The sequence below is a fragment of the Myotis nattereri genome (assembly GCF_964212035.1).
Source record: "Myotis nattereri genome assembly, chromosome: 7".
Lineage (NCBI taxonomy): Eukaryota > Metazoa > Chordata > Mammalia > Chiroptera > Vespertilionidae > Myotis > Myotis nattereri.
In genome coordinates, this window is record NC_138082.1 from 68,108,827 (window position 1) to 68,127,500 (window position 18,674).

An 18,674-nucleotide genomic window follows, 5' to 3' on the forward strand; every position below is an offset into this window, starting at 1 on the left:
GGGCCGGGGCCCGGGGAGGGCGGGCGGGCGGGCGGGGGCGACCCTCCCCACCCCCACGCGCTCCCGCGCCTGGGCGGCGGGGCCTTACCCAGAGATCAAATGGAGGGCCGAGGCTGGGGGCGTGGGGGGCCGGGCGCGCCGAGGACGGGGCCCCCGGCAGACCCGCTTTGCGTCAATAAATTAAGACGCTCATTTGAGTCTCGAAGTTTGCTGGTTCCTGTCAGTGGAGGAGACGTTGGCAAAAGCACTGAAGCCGAGGGTCAGCCTGAACTTCCAAAAATTCAAAGGAAAGAAACCCTGCCGCGGGCCGCGCCGCCGGGCCAGGTGACGCGCGAGATCCCCAGCCCGCGGGCCTCCCCGCAGGGATGTCCGGGCCGCTCTGCGGCTCGCTAGTCCCCGTTTTGATTTTGTTGGAAAGGGCTGCGCAGAGAGATGCTCCTGATTGTTTTCCCCCCCCTCCTATCCTAGGCTCAACTCCGAATGGATTGGATTGCGAGTTTGCACGTGAGAAACCGTTTGGCTTGGCTCGGACCCCTGCCGCCCCCAACCCCCTCCACACACGGCCGATCCAGGGGTCCCCCTTATCACCCTTTGCTCGCACTAAGAAATGGACCACCTCCTGCGTCACCACACGGGGTCCAAATAATTCCTCCAGATGAAAGATCAAATTCTGTTTCCAAACGAGAACAAGTTCCTTTTAAACATGTTTCTCCACATCGTACAAAATAAACAGGAGTTGCTTTCATGTCTATATATTTAGCGGTGGCCAAATTCGAATTCCTTCGACAGCCTGTGTGTTCAAGGGCAGAAACTTTGTCTCCCTTCGGGCATCTGGGCCCGCGAGCAGAGCTGGGGGCTGGAGAGGGTCGGGGGAGCTGTGAAAGTTGAGGAAATGGACAGGCTGAGAGGTGAATGGGGGGACAGGCACCAGGTCCCGGCTGGAGGGAAGAGGAAAACAAAAGTGCATCTTCTCTCCCTGCCTGGGTGGAGGGGATCCTGTGGGAGGCGGTTTGTTTTACTCAGAGAAACCCTAAATAATTATTTTCTCCTTCCAACGTGGATTGCAATATTAGTTCCCATTTGCATGTATCTGTTGTTTTAATCCCCTTCGTCTGGGCTAATCTCGAAATGGATTATTAATGGAGAAGAGAGGCGAGAAGGAGCGATTCATTTGCAGGACTTGCTCTGCTGTGTGAGGCGCCTAAAGCTAGCAGCCCCCAGTTCTCTCTCTCTCTCTCTCTCTCTCTCTCTCTCTCTCTCTCTCTCTCTCTCTCTCTCCCTCTCTTCGACTTTTCCCTACGTCCTGCGCTTCTGCACCCCGCTGATCCCACTATCCCCGTCCTCCCCGACCTGGCCTTCGCACTGAAGGAGTGTTCGGGACAAATGGATATTCCGGCTTTCTCGGATCCCACCGCCTCTGCGTTGGTGGGAACTCTGACGGTCAAATGGGGAGGGGAGTACCAGGGACGTGCCAAGCACGGGCGGGGGGGAGGTGACATGGGGAAGGGGGGTAACCTACCAGTCCGCCCACCCCTTGAAGGGACCCTTCCCGCGCCCCCATCCAGATTTCCACCTGGATGGGAACCTGATAGATTGCTGTTTACCTCACGTGAAATACTTGCATGTCGGAACTCCCAATGCTAAGAGTTGGGGCTGCCTGCTGCCACTTGAATAATTACTGAGCCCAGAGTAATCAAATGATTAGGTGTTTTCAGTGGAAATACTTAAGGGTCTTTTTTTTTTAAGTCAGATCCTAAGTAACCTGACATTAATATAGATAATATAGACAAGTGATTTGACAGCCCGTTCGATTGGCTCCTTTGACCTGAAGTTTTGCCTGTGAGTATGTGAGTCTGGGCGGTGAGTCGCCAGTGGCTACCTGGGCTCCCAAGTGGGGTCCTGCCGGGATCACTCCATGCAATGGGCTCCTACTTCCCCGGAAGTGGGAGAGGGGAGGCTGAAAAGCAAACTTCTAGAGAAAGCTGACTTCTATTTTTTTTAATGGGGGGGGGCGGGGGAGAGAATGGGAAGAGGAAGAAAAAAGGATATTAATAATAGAGACAACCCTCAGAGAAGGGACTTGATAAGTCTATTATTATACATATGAAGTATAGGTATAATGTTGAAAGAAATGTAAAACAGAACATTGAGAATGTGTCTGACCCATGTTGGAAATCTTTAATAATTTTCTCTGTTTTATTATTAATTTTTAGACTGACGAGCTTGACTGCTCCTCTTCTATAGGTAATTTCTCTGTAATGGGGTGGGCAGAAGATTAATTTATCCAGCTAGTCTCACTGTAATAAATATTCAAGTTAGGAAAAGAGGTGAGTCTGTAACCAACTGTGAGAATTGACTTTCTTGCAGCCTAAAGTAAGAATTGGCTGCAGTCATGCTAGTGGCTATCCCAGCCCCCTCCCCCCCCCCCCCAAAAAAAAATAAACATACAAAATACAGAGACTTGCACCTCTGGGAGTGTGGATGTGGCAACCCTTGTGGTGGCTTTTCCCTTCTCTGAGTGCAATTGCCAGCGACTCTTACATCCAAAGTCTTGCTTTAGGCACACATTCAAAGCACAGTTCAAAGCAGTTTATCTTAATGTAAGTAAAAGTCTAGTGTTGGATCGGAGTATTATTTGTTTCAGATTTCATCAGACTGAAAACAGGGAGCTGTGACATAGTAACAATATTCACGCAGAAAAAAAAATGGCATGAGGCTCTTCTTTAGCCTCCTTGACACCCCTACCTTTACCTTTGCTTGGAAGCCCTAAGGTTATGGGACTGGAAGTTTATTTGTGCTCTGAGGTTTGCAAGCACTTTCACTCTTTAAAAAAAAAAAAAAGCCTCAGTTCTTTAAGAAATTGAGCCTGAACCATTGGAAGCTAAGAGATTTCTTCCTTTTCCGATAAATGCCTGTGCTCAGCATCCTCAGATTTGGCTGTCTTTATTTACTTCTATATTAGTTCCAATTATGTGCAGTGTAAACCAGCTTTTTGATTAACAAAACAGCAGAGCATTGGTTAAGAACACTTAAACTTCAAAAAAAAAAAATTCCCCTGGGAAGTGGGCTCTGAATTGGTTAATAATGTGCAGTACTTGCTAAATTGCTGACTTCCAGATGTGGAAAATATCTTTCTTGTTTAGGACCTATGTAACCTGATTGGATTACGACAGAAGCGTCACATTGGAGGCTTTTGAGTGATTATTTAATTAACCATACAGTAGAAAGCTGTATTCTCCAGGAAATCCCTTCCCTATTTACATAACCAATCCCTTCGGAGCAAAGGTGGGGTCTTTTCTTTTTAATTTTACTTTAATTGCAATATCAAAAAATACAGACTCCCAAACTTGGACCCCATGCTGTTTAATATCATGCTCTTCCTCCCCTGCTAAGTTCCTCTACGGCCTTCCTCCTTTTCCTCCTGCCTCACTACACACGCTACAGTAAGGTCTCCAGGAGATGTAGAGGGACTCGGAGATCTGTCAACCCAGAGCTCTCTGGTAATTACTTAGAGACCCTCTTTTTAAAATGCCAAACCACTTTTTAGTTTGAGGATCCAATCCAGAAATTCATATCTCTCTCTCTCTCTCTCTCTCTCTCTCTCTCTCTCTCTCACACACACACACACACACACACACACATCCTAAGATGCAGTTCACATGTATCTTCCCCCCCCCCCCCTGGCTCTGGCATCTAAAAGAAAAAAAAAAAAATTAAAATAAGAGAAAGGGCAAAGAATTTAGTTCCAGAAGCTGTGCTGAGAAAGCCACACAACTTCATGTGCATCTCAAATCTGGTCATTAGAGACATCCACATAAAGAAGAGGCGATCTGGATTGAGGACCCGGGATCTTCCTCTTCAACTTTCACCCCTTAGAAGACTCCAGTTCAGTGAATGGTGTGCACCGCTTTGCTTTCCGCCCTGAACTCTGTAGGATTTAGTGATGAGGATAATGATGCCAAAGGCTTGACGGCGGGGGGGGGGGGGGGGGGGGGGGCGTGGAGAAGGGAGGGAGGGAGGGAGGGAGGGAGCGAGAGGGAGGGAGAGAGGAAGGGAGGGAGGTGGAATTTCATTTCTTCCACTAAAGCGTTTGCGGAGACTTCAAGGTATAATCTATCCCAGATCCTTTCCCAGAGAGAAACTTGGCGATCACGTTTTCACATGATGCTCACGCTCAGGGCGCTTCAATTATCCCTCCCCACAAAGATAGGTGGCGCGTGTTTCAGGGTCTCTCTCTCTCCTACAGAAAAGAAAAAGAAAAAAATGTCATTAGAAGAGGCGTAACACGTCAGTCCGTCCCCAGGTTTGTGTTTCCTGGAGTGGCGAAAAGAGATCAGTCCTAACCTGCTCCGCAGGAATAACGGTCCTGCGGCCCCACACTCTTGGCAGCTTTCGCACAGTTTGCCGGGAGCTGTTTCTTCGCTTCCACCTTTTTCTCCCCCACGCTCCGCGGCTTCTTCATGCTTTTTCTTCTCACCATTTCTGGCCAAAACTACAAACAAGACTTCGCAGGTAGGTTTTTTTTTTTTTCCTCTTTTCTCTCTTTTTTATTCCCTTTTGGTATGATCACCCCTCACTCTCCTTTTATGATTTTCTCCTTGTCAGTGGGGATGTGAGTGTGAAGTGAGAAGGAGTGTCTGTGGGTGGCAATTTCAGGTGGGTTTAGCTCTTTTTTGGCAAGCTTTTCCCACGAGTGACTTCTCCGATTTCTCTCCCACTCCTGCTCTCTCTGTTTCCTTTCCCCTTTTTCTCCTCCCCCAGATAATTTGCCCTGTACCTGTTCATTCAGGTAACCAAAGGTGCCTTTTGCTACCCAAACTAGGAAAAGTTTTATTGAGAACTATATGATTGGAATGAAAACTCTTCCAGGGGAGAGGTTCTGTGCTATTTTTGCACCTACTTCCAATTCATTGGACTCAGCAATTAAAACTTAGCAAATACCTGTTAATAATTACAAAACTTGATTGATACAAACCTACCAAATTTGGGGACAAGTCTTTCTCTTAGAGATGGCAGTCCATCCTCCTCTCCCACCGGAGAAGGCTGTTGTCTAAGCAGAAAGTGTCTGTTTTCTGTCTGCTTAGTGAGTTTCATTTCTTTATTTCATTCTTTGTGTGTATATGTATGTGAAGTAACACCTCACTTCTGTGATGATAAATAAAGAAGTGAAAGTCCTCATGGAACTTGAGTCGTTTACCAAAGGGTGGGGGGGGGGGGTCACTACAGCTGGGACAAAAAAACTGCTGTCAAGATATCAGGGTTTTAAATTAAGGATAACTTTTGAAATTGTATTCTAAATGGCATAATAATACAGATGGATTGAACAGGAGACACATACACACACTTACCCCATTCCATGCTTTGGCACTAAAAAAATCCAGAGAGCAGGAGTTCCCAGGAACAGTAGTGAGCCTCGCTGGCATAAATGTGTTTATCTCCCACCTACTTATACATGTATTTTCTACGTGCTCCCCCTGTAATGATGAAGGCAAGATGACTAACTCCAGAGTTAGGAATAACAGGCAAAGATAAAGTTTCCAGCACAAATGCCCGGTCTCTCCCTCTCTCTCTCTCACACACACATGCTCATAAAACTAGCAGCTTACTTTATTAAACATGTATTTATATGCGATCGTGTGTAAGTCTCAGCAGGAATACAGGCAGGCCAGCTGTTTCATCCCAGACACTTGTGTGACCATTTCTGTATTTCAGGATTTTGTTTACGCCCCCCCCCCAAAAAAAACACAAAAAACCCACAATTTCAAATGCAGAGGAGAGCTAAGAAATGACAAAATGTGTCAAACTTACAAACTCTCCCACTCTGCCTGGGTTAAATTCAAGGTGCTTTCTAAATAATTCACTTCCCCTTCTCTCTGCTCCCCCCTCCACCCCCACCCCTCTCGGCAAACGTGTGGAAACTGATACTCACTTTCCAGGTTTTCCGCAAAGCTTCCAGCACGGGAGACAATAGGTGCGGGCGTGGGGGACGGAGTGTGCCCGGCAGAGAAGGGGTTAATGGCCCTGTGTTACAGTTTGCATCTGTTACATCTTTTATAGCCCCCTGTTTAAACTAATCCTCGAGGCACCGCATCTTCCCAACCCCACGGAGTCTCAGGATTCTCCTCCTCTCCTGCCTGCCTCGGAGGTTCCCCTTTCTCCAAGTTTTGACAGTTTTCCGCTGTGGGGGAAAAAAAAAAATGCAGCGCCTCTCTCGATTTTTAGGTACAAAAGTTTCGAAGCCAGAAAGGATACGATCATTTAAGTAGAGCTTAAAAGTATTGCCGTGGCGGTTGGACTTTCTCTTTCCTTTCTTGAGGGGGAGAAAAAAAAATTTTTTTCTTCTGGAACTATTTTAAGGGAACCAGTGTGGGGGAGCATGTGTGTGAGTGAGGTGGGGGGAAAGTCTGAAGTCAATATTGTCAAAGTGGCGGAGGTGGTGGTGGGGGGGAGGGTGGTGGTGGTGGTGGTGAGGGGGAAACAGTGTCCAAAGAGGCTTATAATTATATTTCTTACTCTGGCGTGAAACGGGAAATCTTAATTTGGGGGCGGGGGGTGGAGGGGAGAAGAGACAGTGCCTCGATCAACTCCGGGAGCGGAGGGGAGGGGTCGCGGGGCGAGTGGGCTTCCTATAATTACTATTCTCATTTGCCCGAGTGTGCTCCACCCGGGGGTGGTTTCGCGGTGTTTTTGTTTGTTTGTTTGTTTGTTTGTTTCCTCTGGGGAATGGGGTGGGGGGTGAGACAAGACACGAATGGAAGACAGCGTCGCCTCGCCCCAAGTTCCCGAGGCTGGCGGCGGACTTTTCGGAGGCGAGGGTCCGCCTCGCCCTGAGTCAAGCAGCCTCACTGTACCGCCGTGTGCATTCCCTCATACGGTCAGGAGTTATGACTCATGTGGAAGATGTAATTCTTGTCTCTGATCCCCTCGCGGGTGCGACACACCAAACAGTAACAAACACAAAGCGCCTCGGGGCCCAGGCTGGGGCGGGGGGCGGGGAGGGGGCCGCCGAAGTTTCGCTTTGGCGCTGGGGGGGCGCGGATGGGTGCTCGCCGGGCCCTGGCCCGGCTCCCCTGGGCGGCCCGCGCGCGTTTCAATGGGCGCGGGCGATGCCCACATTGTCGCTGTGTTTGGTTGCTAGATCGAGCCTGCGTGCTGCCGGAGCAGGGCGCCGAGTCCATGCGAACTGCCATCTGATCCGCTCTTATCAATGAAGCAGCCGATCATGGCGGATGGCCCCCGGTGCAAGAGGCGCAAACAAGCCAATCCCAGGAGGAAAAACGGTAAGAACCGGCCCGAACCAAACTTTTCCGGGCCACTCCGCGGCTCCGGACCCAGGGAGCAGGGGGGGAGAGGGAAAGGGAACCGAGGCGGCGGCGGCGGCGCCCGGGGCTCGCGGGCGAGCCTCCCTCCGCGGCCGGCGCCCGAGCCCTGCGCGCGGGGACGGACCGGGGGGAGTTGGGGAAGTGCCGGGCAAAGTGAGCGGCGGGCGCCGGCGGGCTCCGGAGCGGGGGTCCGCACGGGGCCCCGCGCCCCATCCCCGCCGCCCCTCGCGCCCCCGCCTCCGCCCTCCCTCCACCTCCGCCTCCCGCTCCGCTTGCTCCCGGCCCGCCGGGTCCACGGCCGGGCTGCGGAGCGTCGGGCTGGGGCAGGGCGGGGGCCCGGGCGCCGGGTGCTGCAGGATCCCGGGCGGGGGCGGGGGCGGCGCGGGGACGGCGAGGGATAGAGAGGGGGCCCGCGGCTGTGCCCCGACGAGGCTCAAAGTTTCTTCCCGGAGCCGCCCGGTTGCCTCTCCTGAGCCAAGTAACGGTTCGCGGGCAGCGGGGCCCGGCTGGGCGCGCCCGGGCTCCGCGGTGGGAGGGACTCGGCCGCCCCGGGCGCGCGGGGTCCGGCGGGGTCCGGGCGGGCTTGGGCTGGGTGGCTGCTCTCCAGCGGGCGCTGGCCCCTCGCCGGGGGCTGGCGAGTCGCAGGGAGACTTTTCGGGGCAGTTTCTGCGCGGCCAGGAGGAGCCCGCTACCCGGGCTGCGTCGGGAAGGAGGAAGAAGATGGGGGTGCGAGGGGGACACACAGATAGGAGGTGGGAGATGAAAGCGGTGACAGTTTAGTAGGTCCATCTTGGAGCGAGGCAGAGCAGGGGGAGGGAGAGAGAGCGAGAGAGTAGAAGGGAAAGAGAGAGAGCGAGAGGGACCCCCTAGGTATTACCCCCAAACAAAATCGTGGGAATAAAAGAGAAAAGTGATTGGCAAGAGCGCAGAAGGCGCCTGGGGGAGGGGAGAGAGCTGGGGACGAGAGACGGTGCCGGGGGAGCTGACGGAGGATCCCGAGTTGAACAGAACAGCCAGCCCCCCAAAACAGACGCGCGAACTAGCGCCAGCTCCGCCTGGGAAATGAAACTTCTCGCTCCCCTCGCTCTCGGCCGGAGCAGCGGCGCGGGGCCGCGGTCACGCTCCGGAGCTGGACCCGGGGACGCGGCGCTGGCCCGGCCTCCGGCCTCCCGCAGCCCAGCCCTCGCCTGGCGGGGTCGCCGGGCCCACTTGGAGCAACTTTCCTCCGGAGACGACGACCGTGCGAGCCCCCGGCCGGCCCTGAGCGGCGCGGCGCGGGGAGGGGGCGCGGGGGGCGCAGCGTGGGGTGTTGGAGGGGAAAAACACAAAGACTCGAGAAATTTGATTAGAGACAAATGATGCTGCTCCCTGCCTCTCTCTGTTTCTCTGTCTCTGCCTGTCTCTGTCTCTCTCTAGGTTGTGTGTGTGTGTCTTTTGCTTGTTGTGGTGGAGGTGTCGAGCCATATGGGGGAGTGATAGAGGAATTTTAGTCAGAAACTGTTCCTTACGTTATCCTGCCTTTTCCCTTTGTGCTGCCTTTGATCTATTTGCTTGGCTTAGTATGACACACACACACACACACACACACACAAAAACAAGTATAATAATATATTCTGAGCTGCTCCCCCAACATCCAGTTCAGGCTGTCTCTCTCTCTCTCTCTCTAATTTCTTCTTCACTCTAGTGTCTGGCATTCTTTAAGGTGGTCCTTGCACAGGAGACCCTGCTGCCCCATCACCGGGTAATTTAGTAGTCACTAAAATTACACCTAGTGTCCCCTCTCCGCTCTTGTGTTTCCTCTTCCTTTTATTAAATGTTGCTTATTGATTTTCTAAAATCAATGTCTGTTGTGGGGCGCCCCCCCCCCCTTTACAAGTATCTAAAGCACGTTGCTGATCAACTGGATAACAAAAGCTTTGTGTCAAGGAGGCTTTTTTCCCTTGTGTTAAACAATCTTTTTTTTTTTTTTTGAGAAAGAGAGAGAGAAAAAAAGAGAATGAAATTTAAAGCAAGGTTCCCAGAAGTGTTGCTTTGCAGAATAGACTATTTAAAATGTTTGTTTCTTCTTGCCCGCCCCCTCCCATCCCCTTTGGGATTTTGCCACCGTTGACCAGCCTGGCCCCAGGAGTGAGGTCAGGCCGGAGCCCAGGTCTGGGGAAATACAGGGCTCCAGGCTTCCTGGGAACCGCTGGGAAGGGGGAGGGCGGGGGGTTGGCGCTTGGAGAGGGGGGCCTGCTGTGGGGGCTGTACAGGTGGACAGAGTGCCAAGGAGGGGCTCTGCCTCAGCCATGGACCCTGCACCCATTTCCTCTCTGCCCAGCCACCAACTTGAGAGAAGCCTCCACACTCTGAAATGGAAAGTTGAATTGCACATTTTAAGGCATTTCGCCCAGTCTCTGCACACTTCACAGCAAGCCTGTCCATCTCTGAGAGCTTCTAGAACTTTGACTAGTACCTGTCTCTTTTTCCAAGTAATCTGTGGGAAAACATGCTGTGAATTGGTGACTTGTATGTGTCTTGCTTTGGGTTTAATTTGGCCGGCAACGTCCTGGTTTCCAGAAGCAGGTAGAAGAGTTTTCTTACCCATTTTTTTTTTTCTCATCAAGCATGTATCCAATGCCTTTTCCTTTGGGAATTGCCAGGATTTATCTGAACTGAGTGGATTTTTCTTCTTTCCTGGATTCATGGAAAATATGTCACTTTTGAGCTTGTGTCTTTGCTGATAACACTAAATATGATGATGCTTATCAAAATCATATAGAAATTCCTGGAAAGAAATAATGGCAATACTAATCATAGAAGTAGAAGCTGCAAAGAAAAGAGAAAAAAGATGGTCATCCAGGGAACTAGAATTGCACTTTATATAATTTTAATGAAGTCAACAGTGTATATATAGACTAAGGCGACAAGGAGATAAAACGTGTAAAGCTGTGTGTGTGTGTGTGTGTGTGTGTGTGTGAATGTCTGGTCAAGAACGTGGGTTAGATAGAAGACGAGGCTATATACGATTATTAAAAAGCAAAGGAGAAGGAGGCAGCTCAAGGAAAATAAATTTACCAAGAGAGAAATGAGAAAGTAAAAATCTAGCCTTTCATGTTCTCAGGCTAGAAAGATGCCTGGCAGAGACAGTGCCAGGGCCAAGTTAATCCATAGTGGACAGTCTCCTTTGGCCCACATAGAAAGGATGAAATCTCTTCCCAGAAAAAAAGATGTGCAGGAGGGAAGGGGGAGAGGGGTGAGGGGGAAGGAGGCAAAAAGCAAGTTGCCGCACACAAGAATGTGTGTCGGTTTCAAGAAGTTCAGTCAGATGATCCTCAGTCGCCTGACTCACTTTGTAACACTTTCACTGAAGCTGGAGAGGAGGGGAACCCCCCCACACCCACCCCCTTCAATTCCCCTGCCTATACCCCACTATCTCCGCACAGCCTTGGAGTCAGAAGTGAGCACCGGGAACGCCGGCTGCTGCCGCCCCTGGCACAGCCCCCGCTGGTAACTTGCAAAGTTTGTTGCTTTAGCCCCTGATGCAGGCAGCGGCTCCTGGGGATGCCCGGCCTCCCTCTTGCCTCCCGCGGAGCCTGGGAAGACCGGCCTGCCTCCCCAACCCACCACCTTCCAGCACCAGCCTCCGAAAAACTGCACAGACCCATGCACGTTGTAACAAAAATCACATCGAGAAACTGTTTCAGAAAAGGGAGTGAAGTTGCCTTTTACATGAAAACTGAATTCGGAGTGGAGGGAGCAAGGACATGGAAGGAAGAAAGGAAAGTTAAATCGGATTGTTCTGCAAAGTTTCAGCTAAAGGTTTTGGGGAAATCTTTGGGGCCTGGGGGAGATTTTTACAAATGCCTTTGGTCTCTGACGTTCAGGGGTAGAGAGAGGGGCTGAAGCTGGATGCTTTCAGGACTGTGGATCCTGGAGGAGGAACCATCAGAGGAGCAGAAATGACCCTCCCTGTTTAAGATAAGTCCTCGCTTGCTACCACTTCCTTAAAGGGAGTGGAGGTTGCTGGTGGTGATGCTTAGAAGCAATAGGGGACACACAAGTTGCTCCTGGTTCAGAGATGCTGAAATGGCCAGAGAAATTCAGGCAGGCCCTCCTTCTGGAGGTGGCTCCTCTCTGAGAGGTGAAGTTGGGACGGGGCGGCCTCCAGGAGAGTCCCTCAGTGCAGGGCGTTGCCTGCGCATCAGTCAGTTCAGACTTGGTTATCTTTGCAAGTGTGAAAGCCCTTTGCCGCTGCTTTCTCCCTAAAGTTGATGAGCTTATTAGGAAGCCTGTGTTGCTGGCAGGCACCGCGCTCAGAGACAGCATGGATGGCAGGTACCACACAGTGCTCAGGGCTCGCCAGGGATATCCATCTCCATCCTTTCCTCTCTGTGGAGATCCTCTGCAAGTTGTGTCACGCCGCACACACCCGACACTGAGGGCTGTGTATCCAGACCGATCTGTCTGTTCTCTTTTGGTTTGGGAAAACCAAGTCAGTTGGGGTAGGAACCTTGCCTTCCTGCACAGCAGAGCCACTAGCCTGCTGGCGCCCATGGCCTGCCGCGCCTCTAGGAGTAAGGGTCAGCTAAGGATTTTAAACTTTACATTGTTTCTCTGTTGCCAAATAAGAATAAAGTCACGTCTTTAAGCGGTTCTTTTCCAAATACGAGTAAAGCCAAGATTGCAAAGTTCCCCCACTAAGCTGCTATGTCATATGTTGCAGATGCTCCCTTCCTTGCCTGCTTAATGTGCTCAAAGTAAAGAAAATTCCAAGAGGTTATCAAAGGCCCTCATTCTGCATTAAGAATATTTCCTGGGAAAAATGTGTGTGCCCTGAAGGTAGGAAGGGAGGGTGCTGCTAGCTCTGTAGCAGAGCCACGTTTATTCCAAGATGGGGGGGGGAGGGCGTCCTTTCCTCACAACAGTTTTTGTCATCTGCATTCTTCCAGGGATTTTAAGGTGCATTTTCTTCTGTGTGAAAGGGAACGCTTTCTCCTTTTCCTTTCCAGCATCGAGGCTTCCCAAGGTAGACACTATTTTGTGCCTGTCACAGAGAGAGGGAGTGCAGGTTTGCAATGCTCACAGACAATTGATTGTCTGCCCTAATGTGTTTCATTTACATGTTTATAACGTCAATGGTGCTGGGGTGTCCACTGTACCATTCATTCCCGCATTCCCACAAGGGGGCAATTGTCTGAATGGCCAAGTCAGACACCTTTTTGATTGCTCTTTGGTTGTCTTTTTAGAGCAAAGAGATAAAGGAGGAAAATCTGTGGTGCAGAAACACTAGTTGAAAATACACAGAATTAAATGTCACCACAAAAGCAGATGTTAACATAAGCCCAAATATGCTTTTTAGCCAAGATGTGAAGGTTGAAAAAAAATAATAATTCAGAGCAGAGGGAAGGATGATTTAAAACCAATAAATATAGACCTGCTCCCTCCTCCCTATTCCTTTTCTTTCTTTAGCAATCAGAAGATGAAATGTGATTTTCCTTTTCATTTCTAAGCCTTGAAACATCTAGGCACCTCCTCATTATTTGTGTGTTTGCTGTGATTTGTGAATTTGGTATATATTTACATAGCTCTGTTTATGCCAATAGCATCAGCTTACCACTTGGAAAATCTATTGAATGACTATTTGGGCTGTGGGGAGTGTAAACTTTTAAAAAGTAAGAGCCAAGTATTTCTTCATCGAGCATTTTTTTTTTTTTTAAGGAAAGCAGTAATAATCAGTAGACTCTATGGAAGCCTTTGCCTTAATAGCTCTGTGCCAAACACTTTTATCTTGGGTGACAGTTGTGTCACAGTGAAAGCTCTCAGGAAAAGTGTAACTAGTAGTTACAAAGTAAATAAAGAATTTTGTTTTCAGGTGCTGGGTACAGTTTTTATACTGTGTGTGTGTGTGTGTGTGTGTGTGTTGTTTGTATTTCCTCTGAGGGGGGTGAGAAGAAAAGCCCCCCATGCCTGTGTTTTTTTGGCTTTTCTCTTCAATCAGTTCTCCGTTCCATATTATGCATGTATGTAGTACACATGAATACACCTGCTTTGGAAAAAAAAAAAGATTTCACAGTTCAGATGGTGCCTCGCTGGTTCATTTAGGAAATACAGTTATTAGAAGTTGGTCTGATTTCACGTGTGGTCCACAGAGAGAGAAAATACTAACCCCCGTGTCATCTGGCGGGAGGTAAATAGGGGGCAGTCAAACTTTTATAATTTCGTAGTAAATTAGGGAGGAAAAATCGCCAGTGTGTGAAAGATTTCTGCCTCTCCGGGAAGACACACACACGGTAGCTGCACCGTTAGCTGAACCCCTGACACGGCGGTCTTTTGAATGCCTTAGGTATGATTTCACTTTCGCTCACATCAATGCTGACCTGAATGCCTTTCATATCTGATCCGCTGTGTCTCTCCCAGTAAACATCCCCTGAGGGGAGAACAAAGAAAGGAGCTCTTCTTCTTAATCACAATTCAGCCCTTTCACCGCCGGCAGGCTCCATTTGCATTCTGCCACGGAAAGCCAAGATGAAAAGAAAGAGAGAGAGAGAGAGAGAGAGAGAGAGAGAGAGAGAGAGAGAGAGAGAGAGGAGGAAGAGAGGCAGAGGGTAGTGGCTGAGTAAAATAACTTAGGTGTTTGTGGCTGTTTGTTGGGCTTTCCCTAGTTACCAGCCTTATATAGTTGATGCTCAACCAGGCCCTGTCCCTCCTGACAGGCATATAGTGTTACAAGATGGCATGTCTGTACTATTCATGGCCACCAGCTCAACACTTGAGGTAAAAAGTGTCAGGGAGGGATCGGATTCTCCCCCAGAAGCCTGTTAGACTGGGCATAGGTGTGCGGGCTTCCCACTCTTGAGTGCTGCCTACTGTTTGGCTTTACTCTGATTGTTTACCATCAGACAGGGGAGGTGAGTGCAGGCAGGAGGGGTGGGGGCAGGCTGGAGGCCGCTCAGGAGAAGAGAGAGAGGCTCCAGGGCCCTGGTCTGCTTTCAGGGGTGGGTGTCTGGCCCAGAGGGAAAGGGAGAGGTGCCTGAACACACTGATACATCTTCAGGAAAACTGGAAAAGACTTTCCCATTTTTCCCCCTGACTTTTTATGATAATTCATATTTTCAAATGAAAGGGGAAAAAAGCCAAGAAAGAAACTCTCAAATGAGCCAAAAAGGAGGAAAAAAAATTCTCTGAAAAGAATTTTAGGGGGAAAAGTTGTTCTATTTTAAAAAGCTTTGAGGGCTGTAAAGTGCCACGTTTTTCACACCTTCTCCATACTTTTTTTTCAGATTTTTTTAGTATGTTTAACATTTGTGAGATGACAGCCTTTTTGTATCTCAAACTGGATGCTGCAAGATTGGTAGGGAGGGGCTGGTGGTATTCATGTTTTCTTGAGAGAGAAAGTTTATGCCTAAAGGGCTCCCTTCTTGCTGGGAACTGTTTAAAACCTCGCAGGCCGACCTGTCAGGTTTTACCGTGCGATGTGCCTCCATTTCCAACATGCAAAAGTAACATGCAGCTAATGGTATTGGAATGAGACCGCAGCACGGAGCAGAAACCTCTCGTGACAACTTTTCAGCTACATTATCTTGCTCCTAAACTATCTTGTCTTTTTCTTTTCCTCTTTCTGAAACCACTTTTAAGATACCAACAGTTTTTCTGCAACAATTAGATTAAGCATGCAACACAGACACACACACACACACACACACCACACACACACCACACCACACACACACACACACACACACACACACACACGCCTTTGGAAGGACAATCGCTTCACATAGCAGAGTGAAGAATTGGAAACCTGGCTTTTCGGATAACCGTGGTGGCAGATCGCACTTGCAAGTGCAAAAACTAGTGGAGATATTAGAAGTTGTACCGAGCATGTGACACAGATTCCTGATTTTTTTCCCCCAGAAGATTTACAGAATTTACAAAAAGAGATTATCCCTACACCTTCCACCCCTCCTGCCCACCCCCATGACCCAAGCAATGAAGGATTTAGGCAGATTTACTTCAGTAAACACCTTTGGACACTTGGGGGGAAAGTGGGAGTCTGTTTGCAAAAGGAGGCTTTGTTAAGTGAGGTACCGGGATAATGCTTTACCAAGCAGCTGTGATATTAACCTACCCAGCAATGAGGGAACACTCTTTAACTCTTCACGTGCCTGGCCCTTCACGCTCAGCAGATAAAATCCCAGCTCTCTGAAGACACTTAGAATTCTGGCTCTCCCCGTTTATTATTCAGACAAGTCCTGCAGACGTGAAAACTGTTCAAGCTTTTAAAACAATGTGGTTTAATTAGATGAGGTGGACTTCCATTGCTCATAAGGCCTCCAAATGGTGGTTTATAATTGGCAAGGAGAGAAAAAAAAAGAAAAAAAATCAGGCAGCACATTAAAAATTCCAGGAAATATCTTTAGAAAAGCTATTTTCATTTCCAGCTTTTAAAATATTAGACTAGGGTAGCTAGAGGGAATGAAGCAGCTGGGCGTCTCCTGCCTCTAAAGGACACCAGAAGTTTGTGATGCAGAAGCTGCAAGAGGCTAATTCGGAGGCTGGCATTCTCGCAGCCCTCACCCCTTTTTTTTGGGGGGGGGTGTTGCCTAGCTTCCGGAACTTGGGAAGTCATGTGAGCCTCGGAATCAGGGCCTCAGGCCGGCTCTGACCAACCTGAGCCTCTGCAAAGCCAGCAGAGAGGCGTTTGTAAGAGGAAGGAGTTAATCGCTCTTTTTTTTTTTTTTGCCGGGCACAAGAATAACTTTACAGGTGCTGCATTCCGGCTCAAATAAGATTGCCTTATTTAGTTCAGAAAGGGAGCGTAGGTGTCAACATTGGAGCAGCCACCAACGTGTGAGAAAGTAAAGGGTATGAGACATGACAGAATTAAAGGTGTTTGCTATGTTGTTACACCGTGTGTCAGGCTGCAAGCTCCCTTTGTCACAGCCTCCTGGTGATTTGACAGCGCAAATCTACTTCCCTCCTAGGTGAGACAGCATTTTCTAACTGGAGTTATAAATATGGTACATCCCTCGCGCGCACCCTGCCTCCCAGATCCGCGAGTCCTATCTCAAAGCATCTCGCCCTGAGACACAATGAACAAACGATGTGTACAGGGGGCTGTGCGTGCGGGGGCCCGGGCACCGCCAGCATCACAGTAGCTGGCATTGACTGTTGTTTGGCATTAAGTTCCTCTGCCAAATCATCCAATAATTAAGTTTTATGTTATTTGTATGAACGACCAAGCATGCAGTATCCCTTTGCAAATCAAAGGGAGGCTTAACATTACTTTTTGAACACTTTCAGACCATGGTCAGGTCACCGTTTGGGGGCTGAATTAAAATGATCTCATTCATGATCTAATTGAGGTTGGCAAAACCTTAGCGGTAGCAGGAGCACATAAATATAAATCAAAAGACCAAAATTTAGCAAATCATATCATTTGCTAGAAATCTGCTCATGAATTATTCTCCCATTGCCAACCCAGAAGTTAAACTTTGTCTCCCCTCAGCAACAGTAACTGCGCATATTTTTTCAGGCTCCTGACAGGAAAGTTAGAGATGCTGAGAAGGGGAAAGAGAAGGGAGCTGATCAGTTTCTCATCAGATACTGTGTGTTTGCGACCCAAGAAAGGACGATAGCTAATCAAGCTGCGTGCGTTACAGTGGGTGCTGCAGTGTTGGTGAGAAATTAATATCAGCTTCTGAAAACCAGATTTGGGAAGAGCGAGCAGCTGGGATACATAAGGGGTGGAAGGGGCGCAAACATTTCGAGAAGGATCTGATTGAACTTTGCTTTCATTTTTCAGTTGAATGTAATCATCATAATGATTCATGCATTTTTGTAACGAATTTAGTTCAATGACTGAGCTGAGGAGATATTTGGAGGAGTCGTTAGAATTAAAAGACAACACGGAAATGTTGGTGTACATATTTAGGTTACCTTTGTTTCCTTTTTTAAAAGAAATATTACTATGAAATTAAGACTCTGGATCCCGTAATCTACGAGATTAAATATTATGTTCTATGGTATGCAATCCATTTTTAGTTCTTCATTTTTCTTGATTGCTGTATGATATCTCAGCTTAGACCCACACACACACTTCACTTTAAACCGAAGGAGACCTAATTCTGAACTTGAATATTGTGAAGTTAAAAAATTTTAAATCCCACTTACATGAAGGTATTCTTTCAAGCAAACAATTAGTGCAGAACTAGTCAGTTTAGCTAACTTTATTTGTCACAAGAGCAAAATATATGAAGGTGTATTTTTGAATTACCATGGAATCATTTTAAAATAATCCCAGGTAATAGAGGTAAACATTTTAAAATAATCCCAGGCAATTTACCTGCATTATTTTGGGACCAGGTAAATTGTCCTTAATGATTTCCCATGACAAAAGGTGCAAACGTGCCCTACATAAAAATGTGTAATACGTTTTTATACATGGCTGATATGACAATATAGTGATTTTTGTTATTTATATGGTTTCATATTTCTTTTTACAATCAACTCCAGGAAAGAAAGGTACTCCTGACAAGGTGATAGACACTACCTGCAAAAATACGTAATCAGTAATAGATCAACAGATTAAGATATCATGCTATTTATAGGATGAGATTTTTCCCTCTCTCTTAAATGGATGAGTAAATTTCAAGAATTCAATGCCCACGTGATCTATAAATGTGGAATGTAGCTTTCACTGTTTCCTAGTGCAAATTGTATTTATATTGTCTTATATATCCGAGTTAACTGTAATCGAAGAAACTTTGTGCCTGTTCTTGGAAGTACTTAAGTTTCTGTTTTAGACACAAAGCACATCAATGGAAGTGTTTCGCATCATGAGATTTCTCAGTTTCAAGAGGTGAGGTTTATGTATAAAGACCTCAGGAAGCTGTGTTTTCCTAATAAATAGGCCCATCGAGCGGGAAACATCTAAGCAATACCGTTGTCCTACAGGTTCCCATCACCTTTGCTCTGCTGAAGGGCATTTGAAAACGAAATACAGGTCCTATGCACTCATACACAAATGCACCCCAGGACCCCAACTCTGCTACTTCTTCTCTTAAACTTTCACCGCAATCATAGAGCTTGTGAATGAATGAAATACATTTCAACAGAAACAGCAGAGGTGAGGAATTCATCGAGACTCCCGTTTGGCAGGGTTTATTGTAAGAGAGGAAGTGTACCCTGTGCCACGTGACTCTTACAAAACCTACTCGCACCTATTCATCTACACTTCAGGTGCGTTATTTAGGGTAAATTACAAGTTTCATGCTTTGAAACTGTTTCCCCCCATTTTCCTTCAGTATGACCAACCTTAATACATGACGATGCCAAATTGATTGCAAACTATTATGGTTTTTAAAACAG

General features: G+C 48.1%; 2 protein-coding genes and 1 long non-coding RNA gene across 6 annotated transcripts in view; 1 reads left to right on the forward strand and 2 right to left on the reverse strand.

The window, feature by feature from the left end:
- The window catches only part of LOC308522433 (uncharacterized protein), a 118,659-nt gene extending 118,195 nt beyond the window's left edge, over positions 1 to 464 (reverse strand). For all 4 annotated transcript variants that reach the window (XR_013996241.1, XR_013996243.1, XR_013996244.1 and 1 more), the window contains exon 1: positions 89 to 464. The gene's annotated coding sequence lies outside the window, so the exon portion shown is untranslated. The remainder of the gene's footprint in view (positions 1 to 88) is intronic.
- A 3,278-nt stretch (positions 465 to 3,742) lies between these two features.
- On the reverse strand, positions 3,743 to 6,211 carry LOC308522436. Its single transcript, XR_013996245.1, has 4 exons — positions 5,930 to 6,211; positions 5,349 to 5,474; positions 4,345 to 4,492; positions 3,743 to 4,240 (listed from the first exon to the last, which is right to left on the reverse strand). It is a non-coding gene; the product is annotated as an uncharacterized lncRNA (long non-coding RNA).
- The window catches only part of ZEB2 (zinc finger E-box binding homeobox 2), a 130,323-nt gene continuing 115,933 nt past the window's right edge, over positions 4,285 to 18,674 (forward strand). Inside the window, exons 1-2 of the mRNA XM_081095908.1 lie at positions 4,285 to 4,512; positions 7,139 to 7,280. Of these exons, the coding sequence (XP_080952034.1) occupies positions 7,208 to 7,280 (73 nt within the window). The 5' untranslated portion in view covers positions 4,285 to 4,512; positions 7,139 to 7,207. The remainder of the gene's footprint in view (positions 4,513 to 7,138; positions 7,281 to 18,674) is intronic.